This window comes from Lemur catta, chromosome 4 (genome assembly GCF_020740605.2).
Source record: "Lemur catta isolate mLemCat1 chromosome 4, mLemCat1.pri, whole genome shotgun sequence".
NCBI classification, from domain to species: domain Eukaryota; kingdom Metazoa; phylum Chordata; class Mammalia; order Primates; family Lemuridae; genus Lemur; species Lemur catta.
This window is the reverse complement of record NC_059131.1, coordinates 54,331,094-54,344,231: the sequence shown is the minus strand read 5'-3', so window position 1 is coordinate 54,344,231 and position 13,138 is coordinate 54,331,094. Positions and strand designations below refer to the sequence as shown.

The 13,138-nt window shown below is 45.7% G+C and overlaps 1 protein-coding gene across 7 annotated transcripts; it reads left to right on the top strand.

The window, feature by feature from the left end:
* The first annotated feature begins 117 nt into the window (after positions 1–117).
* On the top strand, positions 118–13,088 carry FAM136A (family with sequence similarity 136 member A). Of its 7 annotated transcripts, none has more exons than XM_045549807.1 (5): positions 118–193; positions 8,636–8,763; positions 9,230–9,370; positions 11,204–11,495; positions 12,881–13,088. In XM_045549807.1, the coding sequence occupies exons 3-5, from the start codon at positions 9,236–9,238 to the stop codon at positions 12,946–12,948; spliced, it is 495 nt and encodes a 164-aa protein (XP_045405763.1). In that variant the 5' UTR covers positions 118–193; positions 8,636–8,763; positions 9,230–9,235; the 3' UTR covers positions 12,949–13,088. The 7 variants fall into 7 exon arrangements, with proteins under 7 accessions (XP_045405763.1, XP_045405756.1, XP_045405757.1 ...); XM_045549800.1 differs by lacking the exon at positions 118–193 and adding an exon at positions 8,186–8,352; XM_045549801.1 differs by lacking the exons at positions 118–193; positions 8,636–8,763 and adding an exon at positions 8,199–8,352.
* The last annotated feature ends 50 nt before the right edge of the window (positions 13,089–13,138 follow it).

The following is a 13,138-nucleotide window of genomic DNA, read 5'->3' as shown; positions in this document are numbered from 1 at the left end:
CGCCGGGCGGAACAGTTTAGTGTAATTGCAAGCGAAAAAGGAGATGGAGAAACCTGTGGTTAGCCGGAAAAACCTAGCCATTCCTCAGTTATAGCCGCTTAAACGATTTGGGAGGTAGTGAAGGGCAGGGAGCTGGACCCGGAGGCGCCGCCGCGACAGCAGCAGCCATGGAGGACGAGATGCCCAAGACTCTGAGTCTGGGGCAGCGATGAGGGGGGCGGGATGGTGGTCGTCCCGGAGGGAAGGCCTCGGCCCTGCGCCGCTCCCCAGCTTATTGTTCTCCGTGGATGCCGCGATATCGTGGTTCTTTTCTCCCTAGCACGCACCTGGATGCTCAGAACCGAGACCAGGGCTGTGAGAGGCTAAGGTGGAGGGAGAGGAGGCTCCACTCTCGAAATTAATCCCTTCGCCTTAACGACACCATTGCGTGGCCTTTGGCCTCGCCGCGGGCCCTCTGTGGTCGTAGACCTGGAGAAAAGACTTTTTCATTCAAACCTCTTTTTAGGACCCAGCGAACCTTCCTTTTGTCCCTTTGCTCTTTCCTTCTGTTTTTTTCCCCGCCCCCCTCATTTTGGATTAACCTTTTATCTTTACAGCCGCCTCCCTTTAATTTTACTTTGATATCCTCCTGAAACTCTTCCATTGTTTTTGTTCTCGGTGATAATTTTTTTCTGGAGGCTGCTTGTATTCATTTTCTGTGAGGTAAACTTTTTTTGTTTGTTTGTTTTTGAGACAGAGTCTCACTCTGTTCCCCAGGCTAGAGTGCCAGGGCGTCAGCCTAGCTCACAGCAACCTCAGAGTCCTGGGGCTCAAGTGATCCTCCTGCCTCAGCCTCCTGAGTAGCTGGAACTACAGTTGTGCACCACCACACCTGGCTAATTTTTTCTATTTTTAGTAGAGACAAGGTCTCACTCTTGCTCAGGCTGGTCTTGAACTCCTGGCCTTAAGCAGTCCTCCCCCATTAGCCTCCAAGAATACTAGGGTTACAGACATGAGCCACCGCACCCAGCCAATAAAGGGTGTTGTAGGGAGTAAAGTTGATGAGAACCACAGAGATGTTTTAATCCAGTCATGCTCATTTTACAGATAAAGAAACTGAGTACCGGAAAAAGGAAGGCCTAAGACCAGCACAGATCCAAAGATTCCAAAGAAAGTTCCCAGAATGGACCTTCTCTGTCATGAGAGGCAGAGCCCTTTGGGCAAGAGTGTGTGTGGTCTCAGGAGGAGGCCTCAGGTCTCCTCTTCCTGGGTGAACTGAGCACAACCACACCAGAGCCCTTCCTTAGTGGCTCCTGGGCACTTGTGCTCCCAAAGCCTGACCCACAGCAGGTTCCACAAATTATTATCACTACCATCATTGTTTTTTTGCTATGACAACCACAGTAATAAGAGGGGACAAGAGTGAAATACAGGATTCCCAACAATAATAATTGTTTACTTCATACCTCAGAGATACTAACTCATGGCCTGCCACCACACCCGTGAGAGTTAATAGTACTGTTCACAATTTATAAAAGGGAGAAGGAAGGAAGAGAAAAGGGAGTGGCTCTGTTACTGAGTTAGCTGAAGGACAGATTGTCAGAGGTAGGTGGAAAACACAGAAGAGTTTGATGCTCAGCCCAAGATTGAATCTGTAGACCAGTGTTTTCAACAGAACCTAGATCTGTGACCTACAAAATATTTCAGCTCAGGACTTTCCAAACTCTTGTGATCATTTACCCACAGTAGGAAATATAATATTACATTTATACCTATGCATATATATAACTGAAATGAAGGTTTTCACAAAGCAGTCCCTTAACCCTTGTATTCTGATATTTTCTATTTTATTTTAATCTATTCTGCTTTGTTTTTTAAAGTACTACTTTTAATCCTTTGAATGTATTTCACTACACACTAATGACTTGTGTCCCACAGTTTGAAAATATATATCTTCAGAGGGAAGGTGAAAGAGCAGTCCTAATGGGGAAGGGCTGGATGGGATTCCTCCAGAAGAAAGTAGGAGAAATGTAGTTAAGTATGAGAGTAGAAGAAAATGAGAATAGGGTCAAATTGGTGAGATAGCATCATCTATGTAGAATTTTTACCCAAAACGTTGAACTTGAATCTAATTGTGCAGGCACAATCAGGCAAACCCTGGCTGGGAAATATTATAAGGCAACAAGCCTGAAAGTCTTTAAAAATCTCCCTGTCATAAAGGACAAGAAAATGTGAGAGACTATTGTAGGTTAACGGATAGCAAAGAGACTTGACAACTAAATGAAATATGTAATCCTTAATTGAATTATGGCTGGTGAAAGAAACGAAACAAAAACAAAAAACCCAGCCACCAAGTACATTATGGGGATCATAAGGGAAATTTTAATGGAATCTGCATATTAGATGATACCATTGGGTCAGTGTGAAATATCTTGAATGTGAAACTGGTATTGTTTTGTAAGAGAAGTACTTTGTTTTTAGGAGGTACACACTGAAGTAGTTAGGGGGGAAGAATCATGTTGTCTATAACTAACTTCAAATGATTAAAAAAAATAACGTACAGAAAGAAAAAGTAAATGTAGCAGAACATTAACAATTATCTGGGATAGGTGTATATTGTTATATTCTTTCAACATATCTGTAAGTTTAAAATTTTTCTTTTCTTTTTTTCTTCTTCTTCTTCTTCTTTTTTTTTTTGTTTTAGATACAGGTTCTTGCTCTGTCACCCAGGCAGGAGTGCAGTGGTTTAGTCATAGCTCACTATAACTTCAAACTGGGTTCAAACGATCCTCCTGCCTCAGCCTCCCAAGTAGCAAGGATGAAAGGTGTGTACCACCATGCCTAATTTTTTAAATTTTTTTAGATATAGGGTCTCTTCCCTGTGTTGCCTAGGCTGGTCTTGGACACCCGGCCTCAAGCTGTCGTCTTGCCTTGGCCTCCCAAAGCACTGGGATTGCAGGTGTAAGCCATTGCACCTGGTCTGTAAGTTTGAAATTTTTCAAAATAAAATATTGGGAAATGGAAAGAGATATAAATTTTAATAAAAGGAATGTACTCTATTTAAACTCTAATGTTGCAAGGATTATTACAATGGTATTTTGTAAATATTTTTTAAAAGATATAATAGGCATAAATCCATCCACCCATCCCTATATACCTTTCATCCTAGGTCCAGCTGCTCACAGCACAAAGATCCAGTTGGTGAGACAAGGAGGATTGGCAGGGAAGAATGGAAATTTTAATATGAATGATGTCTTGTTGGAAGAACAGAAAAAGCTACCTCAGATCTGTTTCTCAGACTTAGATCATCGGCTTTTTAAGGAAGGGCCACGTGCCTTGGGGCAGGGCAAGTCTAGGGGGATGGTAAGTCTTGGCATTAGGAAATCTACCCTGGGGCCTTCAGAATCTCAATTCCTTTGTCTTGCAGAAAATCCATTTCTGAGAAACAACTCAAAAGTTCAAGTAACTCAAGAGAGGATTATAAAAAACTTATAGGGGTCATTGAAATTTGTTCATGGAGCCCATAACAATTCCCTCCTTGTTTTTAGTTCATTTCTTAGTCTTGGGGAATTAGAACTTCTGTCTATCTGGCTGCTTCCTGCTGAAATGGGACATAGTTGGGGTATGAGGAAGAACGAAAATGTTGGGCCTGTAACTGAAACTTTTTTGTACATGTTGTTGAGTTGCCACCCTCTCCGCACCAACGTAGCAAAGCATATCGAAGGAAGTACCTATTCCCATCTGGGATCCTACCTGGGAAATAATGACCCAGTGTCCCCAGATGGAATTTCCATCCAAAATTCCCCTAGTCATTCATGAAAGCAGTTTTAGGGAGCTATCTTAATGGGCAACTTTTGACCTGTTATGGACTAAAAAGTGGGTGGTAAGGATTTCCAACAAACAAGTGTCTCCCATTGTCCAGCTTCTTAGTCATAGGCCCAAGGACTTTTTTTCCATTGACCCCATAGTCAAAAATATACTCAGAGGGTGCACCAAGAGTACCTGCTCCTGTTTGCTGGTTCCTCTGGGAGCTAGTGTGTTATCAATTTCCTTAGACCTTCAGGAAACATTTGCTGATGTACTCTTGTACAAATAGGGGTTCCCTGGCTGCCCAGTTGGAGGAAGCGGATTAAGGCCAATTGGTTGAACACTTACTTACCAGGCTGCTCTTTTAGCCCTGAAGTCTACCGTAGACAGTTCTCTGATGTCTCCGGCTGTTTATGATGGCTACTTCCCTGGGCAGCAAAACAGCTTTTAATAACACAAGAATTTGTGGTCCATGTTCAGTTTTCTTGTTTTCAAAGGTAAGGTACCCTTGTTTCTTCCAAATAGCATTTGAGCATGTATCACAAAAAAGGCACACTCAGAATCAGTCTAGTTAGTGCAGTTAATTTATTCTTCTGGGACAGGTATCCCAGATGGTAGAGCTTGTGGCTCAATTAACTGTTGGCCACTAACCACAGCATACCTAGCTTTGCATTGTCCCTGTTCCATAAGTCTACTTCTATCCATAAAGACCTCCTCATCTGGGTCCTACAGGGGCTGCTCAGTCAAATCCAAGAAACCAGAATACACTTGGTCAGTAATCTGACTGTAATCATAGAATGAGGAACAAGAGTCCATAGGCAGCAAGGTGGCCGGATTTAAGGTGGACACAATCTTCAGAGTTACATTAGAATTACCTAACAAAGTAGCCTGTTATTTACCAATCCAGCCACTGGCCCTTAACCAAAAGCCTGCCTTTTGTTCTAGTTGGAGTAATACATACTGCTGCAGAAGAACACACTACATGCTGTGAAAAGTCATCAGTTTCCCAAGTGTAAACTTTTCAGCTTCCTATAAAGTATCATAAGTAGCAGACACCTGCCGGGTGCAGTGGCTCACGCCTGTAATCCTAGCACTCTGGGAGGCCGAGGTGGGTGCAGGTGGATTGTTTGAGCTCAGGAGTTCGAGACCAGCCTGAGCAAGAGTGAGACCCTGTCTCCACTAAAAATAGAAAGAAATTATCTGGCCCACTAAAAATATATATAGAAAAAATTAGCCGGGCATGGTGGCACATGCCTGTAGTCCCAGCTACTCGGGAGGCTGAGGCAGTAGGATCGCTTAAGCCCAGGAGTTTGAGGTTGCTGTGAGCCAGGCTGATGCCACGACACTCACTCTAGCCCAGGCAACAGAGAGAGACTCTGTCTCAAAAAAAAAAACAAAGTAGCAGACACCATTATCAGACAAATGGGTCATCCTTTTACTACCATATCCAATTGCTTAGAGAAATAAGGTACAGGTTACTTATCATCCCCCAAAGTGTGTGTCAATACCCTGAGTCCAATTCCTTGTCTTTCTTACATGAACAAATCAAAGGCTTATATATGTCTGGGGGGTGCCAACTGCAGGGGTGGTCATTAATTTTTTTAATTGTCAAGAAAGCATTGTGGCGTTCTCTGGTCCAAGTAAGTGGTTCTTTTTCTTCCCTTCCTAAGGCTTTTTAGAGGGGTTGTGCTATTATCCTGAAGTTGGAAATCTAAATCTGGCAAAACCCAGCCATACCCCAAGAATCCTCCCAACTGTGTGTAGGAAATAGGGACTCCTATTCAATTTTTCACCTCCCTCCAATCTGGGAGTAGGTTCTGAGTTTCAAGAGGTAATTCAGACACCAAGTATTTGACAATGGGAAGTGGAATCTGAGTTGTTTTTTTTTTTTTTTTTTTGAGACAGAGTCTCACTCTCTTGCCGGGGCTAGAGTGCCATGGCATCAGCCTAGCTCACAGCAACCTCAAACTCCTGGGCTCAAGCAATGCTGCCTCAGCCTCCTAAGTAGCTTGGATTACAGGCATGCACCACCATGCCCGGCTAATTTTTCTACATATTTTTAGTTGTCCAGCTAATTTCTTTTTATTTTTGGTAGAAATGGGGTCTCGCTCTTGCTCAGGCTGGTCTCGAACTCCTGAGCTCAAAGGATCCACCCCCCTCAGCCTCCCAGAGTACTAGGACTATAGGCGTGAGCCACCACACCCTTCCAAGATCTGAGCTTTTTCTGAAATGCTTTATAGCCTTTTTCAGCCAGTAAATTTAACACAATTACAGCATGCTGCCTTCCTTCAGCTTCAGTCTCACTGGCTACTGGGATGTCATCTACATACTGGATAATCATTCCTTTGTCTAAGTCTATTTCCCTCAAATCTCCAGCCAGAATTTTTCTGAAGATTGTTGAGGAGTTTTTAAACACCTGAGGAAGGACAGTCTCATTTGCTTTCCAAAGCCAACTAACCAGAAGTCAGGAATCATTTTTCACAAATGCTAAAGAACCATTCATTCCGTATACACAAACTAATAAGGCTGGGTCACTCAAGGACTTTTAAACTCATTTTAACCTGAATAACATGACTCCTTACAAGTAGGAGATGTTGGAGAGATTCAGTCTCACATTTCAGGAATAAGAAAGAAAAGTAAGGAGTTAAAGATTTTGCTACATAGAAGAAAGAACTTTCTGTGGAATATGAGATATAAGTATAAAGATTAACTCAGTTACAACAGAAATTTCCTACTTTTCTACAGTCTGTAGTCAACCTATCAGGGTTGGAATTCTAGCTCTACCAGTTTCTAAAGTACAACCTTTGGCGAGTGGTTTCATCTTCCTAGGCCTCAGTTTTCTGCCCTGAGTGGGAGAAAAGTGGATAGCAAAGTACCCACCTCATGTGAGAATTAAATGAGATAATCCCATGTAAAGCCCTTAAAACAGTGCTTGGCACATTGTATAATAGCTGGCTTCACCCTAGAATCACCTGTAGTTGGGCTTGAAGTGGAAAGGGCATCTTGGACTCTGAACACTGATTTCTGGTGAGTTACCAGCACTTGAGCCACAGAGGACCTTGGGTTGAGTCAAGCTCCCCACTGCCCTCAAACCACAGTTCTGCCATCCAGTGCCCAATGGCACCAAATTCCTAAATTCCAATGACAGGGCCCCATTCCTTGTCCCATGTACCCCCACTCCCCCAAACTCCAACCACGAGGCTCCTTTTCTACTCCAGGCTCCAAAATCAGTATAACAATTTGGCTTCACCAAAACTTCAAGCTCTTTCACACTCTGTTTTGTTCATGGCAGCCCCCCATGCCTGGAGTGGCATTCCCTTCCCATGTGCCAAGCAAACACCTGCTTATCTGAATTCAATCCAAAGACTCAATTCAAGCCTTACCTCCTCTAAGAAGGCATTCCTGAGGCACCTGGATGGCTCACTTCCTTCTTGCCAGCCTGGGCCACCTCCCTTCCTGGACCACATCTCTTCCAACATTGCCTGTATCTGCTCCCTTCCCCTCTCACAGATGTTCCCCTCTGTACCCCAGCCCCTAGACTGTACTCCATGTCTAGAAGGTGTCCAATATGTGTCTGATAAATGAATGCATAGGACAGTCAAGTCGGTGGTGGGAGGGTCAGGCATTCAGTATAGAACTGTCCCAGGAGTTCGGGAACAACTCCATGTTGCTGGCATATAAAAGCTTCATTGTTGATTGCATATCTGTAGCCCCTGCTTTGACTTTGAGGCTTATTTTTTATTAGGAATTAACACATAAACATACAGCTACCCTGTGATTCAACAATCCCACTTCTACATATTTACCCAAAATAAAAGAAAATCTATGTCTAAAAAAGATTTGCTCAAGGATGTCCAGAGTCACTGCTTTAGTCATAACAGCTACTAACCGGAAAAGGCCCAAATGCCCATCAATAGGGGAAGTGATAAACAAATTGTGGTGTCATTCCATGGAATTCTACTCAGCAGTAAAAAGGAACAGCATGGCTCAGTCTCACAACCATCATGCTAAGTGAAAGAAGCCAGACAAAAGAGTACATACTGAAGGCTCACCTATGTGTGAAATTCTAGAAAGGGAAAATGTAGTTTTTAGTGACAGAAAGGAGATCCTTGGAGTCAGAGTGTGGGCACGGGGAGAAAGGGCTGAAACTGGGAAAGGGCAAAGATTGTTAAAGCTCATCTACCTGTACACCCAAGATTTGGGCATCTATCTGTTAAATTACATTTCAATCACATGAAGGATTTTTTAAGACTCTGAAGGGAGGCGGGGAGGAAGCAAGGGAGTGTAGAAAGAAAGGCAGGCAGGTGCGCCCAGCCCAGCCCCAGGCCCTCCCAGCGTAGCGGGAGGCGAGCGCCGCCGCCCGGCGCGCAGTTGCTCCTCTCGGCCGCCAGGGGGCGGCGTGGGTCCGGGAAGGGCTGGCGCGAGCCGGGAGCGGCGGCGAGGGGGCGGGCCCGTGCGCGGACTCCATGCGGGGTCGCCATGGCGGAGCTTCCTCAGGTGCGAGTGCAGGAGGCCGTGGACTCCATGGTGAAGAGTCTGGAGAGAGAAAACATCCGGAAGATGCAGGTAGCGGGGCGGTGGCCGAGCCGGACCCTTCCCTCAGCCGCCGCGCGATGCCTGGCACTGCGGCCGCCCTCGGAGTCGACCCGGTCTGGGCGTCCCCAGGTGGCCGCGGCGCGGTCACGGAGCTTCGGGGGCTGCGGCCGCTAGGGTGAAGGCCGTGTGCCCCCGCCACGCGCAAGGCCGTTTCCACCCAGTCCGGCCCGGGGAGGGGGAGGTCCAGGGGCCGGAGACAGAAGCCCTGGGGTTCGTCCCCCCACCTTCGCCTCACGCGCGGCCCCTTCCGCAGGTGAGCAGCCCGAGGCCCAGAAAAGGCGCGCCCAAGGTGAAAGACCAGAAAGGCGAAGGCTCCCGGTCTCCCCGCTGGCCAGGTCATGCCCGCTGCTATTGCGCCGAACGCCGCTTCACACAGCGCTGGTTTATTGCTGTTCTGCTTTGACCCCTACATGTTTTTGTGGGTGTTGGTCCTGCTTCCCTCACCGGATTGTGGGTTTCCCTTATAGTGCTCCTTGAGTGGTTAATTAATGGGCCGGTTGCCCCCTAGTGGAATGCAGTTTACTAGGCTTCTGACCTCTGAACCCTGTGGGCTAGGCACCTGGTTTTCAGCACATGTTCTCTGACTCACCCCCACCTTCCCGGTCCACCCAACCATCGGTGCAACAAGTGCCAGTGAGCCAGCAGCAAGGAGGCATGGGACACTCTGCTAGGCACCCAGGATAGTTTTCTCCAGTCGTGGTTTTAAGGACCTGGTGTCCAAGGGAAGGTGAAAGCAGAAGGTGGAGAGGGAGGCACAAATACAGACGTGGTCTTCTGACTCCTGTATCTCTCCGCGGTCATCTCTGTCCGCTTTCTTACCTAACCTCGCTCTACCCTCCCTCCCCAGGGGCTCATGTTCCGGTGCAGCGCCAGCTGTTGTGACGACAGCCAGGCGTCCATGCAGCAGGTGCACCAGTGCATCGAGCGCTGCCATGCACCTCTGGCTCAAGCTCAGGCTCTGGTGACCAACGAATTGGAGAAGTTCCAGGTGAGGAATATCCCAGAGAGGGCACTGCAGTCCTTGATGTCCTCTTTTGCAGAAGATGACAAGCATTTGTTCAGAACTCTTGGTTTTAGTGTCTTGCTTCTGTTAACATTTGTGATAGTCCTGTGACCAACCAGTCTTCACAGGGTTTGAAATTTTAGAAAAAATCCTGGAAGTTGAGTGCTATAAGTTGAACCATATTGTGGTGTTATGATGTATATATTGGTTTCATCCATGGTGCCTATGGCGTTTCATAACTCCCATAGTCCTTGTTATAATGTTGGGGCGCTTTAGGCCTCAGGAGATAGAATCTCTCTCTCTGACCTCCTCTCCTCCTTTCACCTGCCCAAGGCAGGACTCTAATCTGCTTGTGGGTCAAAAGACGCTCATTCCAGAGAGGGTCCTGCTCCATAATCTGGAGGAAGGAATGCTGCACAGAAAGGCCAGGAAGAATGTGAAGCTAGACAGGCCTTGCTGGGTTTGGATCACATGCTTTTTGTCCAGTCACATTTCTGCACGGTTGTCAATCATGCCCATGTAATGAAGCTGCCATAAAAACCCAGGAGGACTGGGTTTGGAGAGCTTCCAGATAGCTGAACATGAGGGGGTTCCTAGAGGGTGGTGCACCCAGAGAGGGCATGGAAGCTTCACGCCCCCTCCCCCCATACCTCATCCTATGCATCGCTTCATCTGTTATCCATTACAATAAATCAATAAACATAACTAAGTGTTTCCCTGAGTTGAGCGAAATGCTCCAGCAAATAAATCTAACTCAAACAGGGAGGGAGTCATTGGAACCCTAACTTTAAGCCAGTCAGAAGCTCCAGAGGCCTGGATTTGTGACACATGTTGGGGCAAAGGGGTGTTCTGGACTGCTCCCTCACCATGTGGGATCTGATACTATCTCCAGGTAGATGGTGTCAGAATTGAATTAGAGGACACTCACCTGATGTCCACTGCTTGGTGTGTGGGGGAAAACCCCACATTTGGTCACAGAAGTCCTCTTTGTGTTGATTGCTGTGGAGTCTAGAAGAAAGCACAGCTTGGGGAGTGTTTTTCCCAGAGCACATATTTTCCAGTAGAAACAATGACATAAAGGGAGTTACCATCAGAGTGCATGACCAAGAGCCCCGTTTGTGGTTTTGTTGTTGTTTGCCGTAACCACCAAATATAATATATTTACTATATAGTATAAAGTTTCCTAAAACATAATAATTTATTTTTTAAAAACAGCAAAATCTTCAGGAAAGTGGCATAGGATAGTTTTTTTTTATTAGTATTATTTTTATTATTATTAATTTATGAAAGTAACTACCAGAATTAAGTAGCTATAAGAGCTTGAAAATAGTTGCTTCTGGGGAGATGGGGGGGCATGGGCAATATACATAACCTAAATTTTTGTACCCCCACAATAAGCTGAAATAAAAAAGAAAATAGTTGCTTGTATGGAATAAGACCAGGAGATGGGGAGGGCTGCATGTAAGGATTGATTTTTTTAATTAGAAGTGCTATATATTTATTACTTTGTTAACTAAAATTAATATCCTGATCTTTATAAGAGAATAATATACACAAATATATGGAAACATTTTCAGTTCTAGAGGAAGGCATTTTCTATCAAAATAAATAAGCAAATGGAACCAAATTGATGAGGAAACAGCAGAGACTGGATCCCAAAACAGGTGCCAGTGGTGAACGTCTTGAGGTCAGATTCCTTCCCCTCACCAGGCTCCAGGGGGACTCCAGGCCCGTCCACAAGAGCAGAGACCAGGGAAGAGAACAGCAGGCTGGTGAGCTGCCGCTGCTGATAGCTAAGCCAGCTTCTCCTCCCTGCAGGTCCCCAGCTTGACATATGTCCCCAAGAAGAGTCCAGAAACACAGTCAAAAAGTGGAGAATCTTCCTGCCCCGCGGGCCCGGCGTCGCGGCGGCTCCTTGGAGGCCCACGTGGAGGCCAGGGCACTGGTGGTGGCGGCGAAGCCCGGGCGGCCTCGAGAGGGCCTCACGCACATGGGCCCGGCCCGGGCGCGGTGCCTACAGACGAGGGCTCAGCCGGCCGGTGGCTCGGGACCAGCTCGGGGCCGCGGGCGGTGCTCGCATCGCTCCAAAAAATTAGGATAGTTTTAAAAGGTACATATTAGAACAAGACCCTACCACCACTTAGTGGACCTGTACACCCACCCAGGACTGTTTCTACTTGCTACACCCAGGGAGAAGCTCCTCTGTCACTAAGGAGCAATCGCTTCTATGAAGCGTGGTTATTGTTGACTTACTGACGCCTGGTTCACAAGCCCCTCTGAGGCTGCTATTAATAAAAGACCTCCCTTCTTCCCTCTCTGGAGCACAGGGTATCCACAACTTCATTTTACTCCCTTCCTTTAAGTATATTTTTCTAGAACTTGAGGGGAAGCATGGCCTGCTGCCAAACTTGTCTTTCATAGCCTGAAGTTCCATCCACATGGAAAAATTATACCTAATGTGATATAATTTTATATTCTGCTATACAAAACTCTTAAAAATTACTGCCATTATGAAGGACTAATTTCTTCAAGATCATGGAACTCCAAAGGGTTTCAGTGTTCATTTTGACAGCTAATTTTATAGATTTTGTCTTTGAAAATTTGATTCTTGGATTGCTATATAACTTTTTCATTCCACTCTTTTAGTCCTTTCAAAGCATACTTTCCCTTTTCCACAGTTCTTGCCACTGACCTCCATGGGGCTAAATCCCATGGTCATTTCTCAGTCCTTAAGTTACTCGACCTATCCGTAGCACTGACACAGTGGATCGCTCTTCTCCTTGAAGCACTATATGTGGTTGGCCACCAGGACACCTCACTTTCCTGGTTTTCCACCTCCCTCCTTTCTTGGCCTCCATTGCTAGCTCTTCCCCTTTCTAACCTCTGAACACTGTAGTGCTCAGGGCTGTCCTTGGTCCTTTTCTCCTTTCTAACTACTCTAGTCTCCCAGCTGTAAATATCATCTGTATGCTGACATCTGCATTTGTATCTCTAGACCAGACCTCACTCCTGAACTCCAGATTCATATATCCAACCATTTGTTCAACGTCTCTACTTACTTTGTTTGTTTCTCTTCCTTCACTGGAATGTAAGTTCTAGCAAGAACTTTATGTGTTTTACTCATTGCTATATTCCCCAACAAGAGAAGAGTACCCAGCACATAGTAGATGCTCAATAAATATTTGTTGAATTGAGATTATTCTGTAGCAAGAATAGACATTAAAGAATCAAGGTGTTTGTAAATCTAACAGTAACCTCTAGTGACCTCTTACTTACTGGAAGAGTCTTCTGTACAATTTATTCTGTCACTCACCTGCTTTCTAATAATAATGTTTTATCTGGGCCTCCCTGTTTCGGTCTAACAATCTTGATCAGTCACACTAGAATGTCCCTTTAATGGATGAATATAATACAAGTCAAGCCTATAGCACAGGGCCTAGCAGATGAGCACTCAGTAAATGGAGGCCTTCTCTACCCTCTTCCTTCTTGCCACAGGATCGCCTGGCCCGCTGCACCATGCATTGCAACGACAAAGCCAAAGATTCCATAGATGCAGGGAGTAAGGAGCTTCAGGTGAAGCGGCAGCTGGACAGTTGTGTGACCAAGTGTGTCGATGACCACATGCACCTCATCCCAACTATGACCAAGAAGATGAAGGAGTCTCTCGTATCCATTGGGAAATAAAAGTCTTTGCCAGTGGCCACCGGGGCTGAGGGCAAGAGTCTATTTTTAAAAAGGAATGGGAATTTTGTC

Bases quoted from the DNA above. Each gene is read 5' to 3' on its own strand.
- FAM136A (XM_045549800.1), top strand. From the start codon at position 8,253: ATGCGGGGTCGCCATGGCGGAGCTTCCTCAGGTGCGAGTGCAGGAGGC. The intron at 9,371-11,203 runs GTGAGGAATATC...TCCTCCCTGCAG, and splicing joins ACGAATTGGAGAAGTTCCAG to GTCCCCAGCTTGACATATGT. The intron at 11,496-12,880 runs GTACATATTAGA...TTCTTGCCACAG, and splicing joins AATTAGGATAGTTTTAAAAG to GATCGCCTGGCCCGCTGCAC.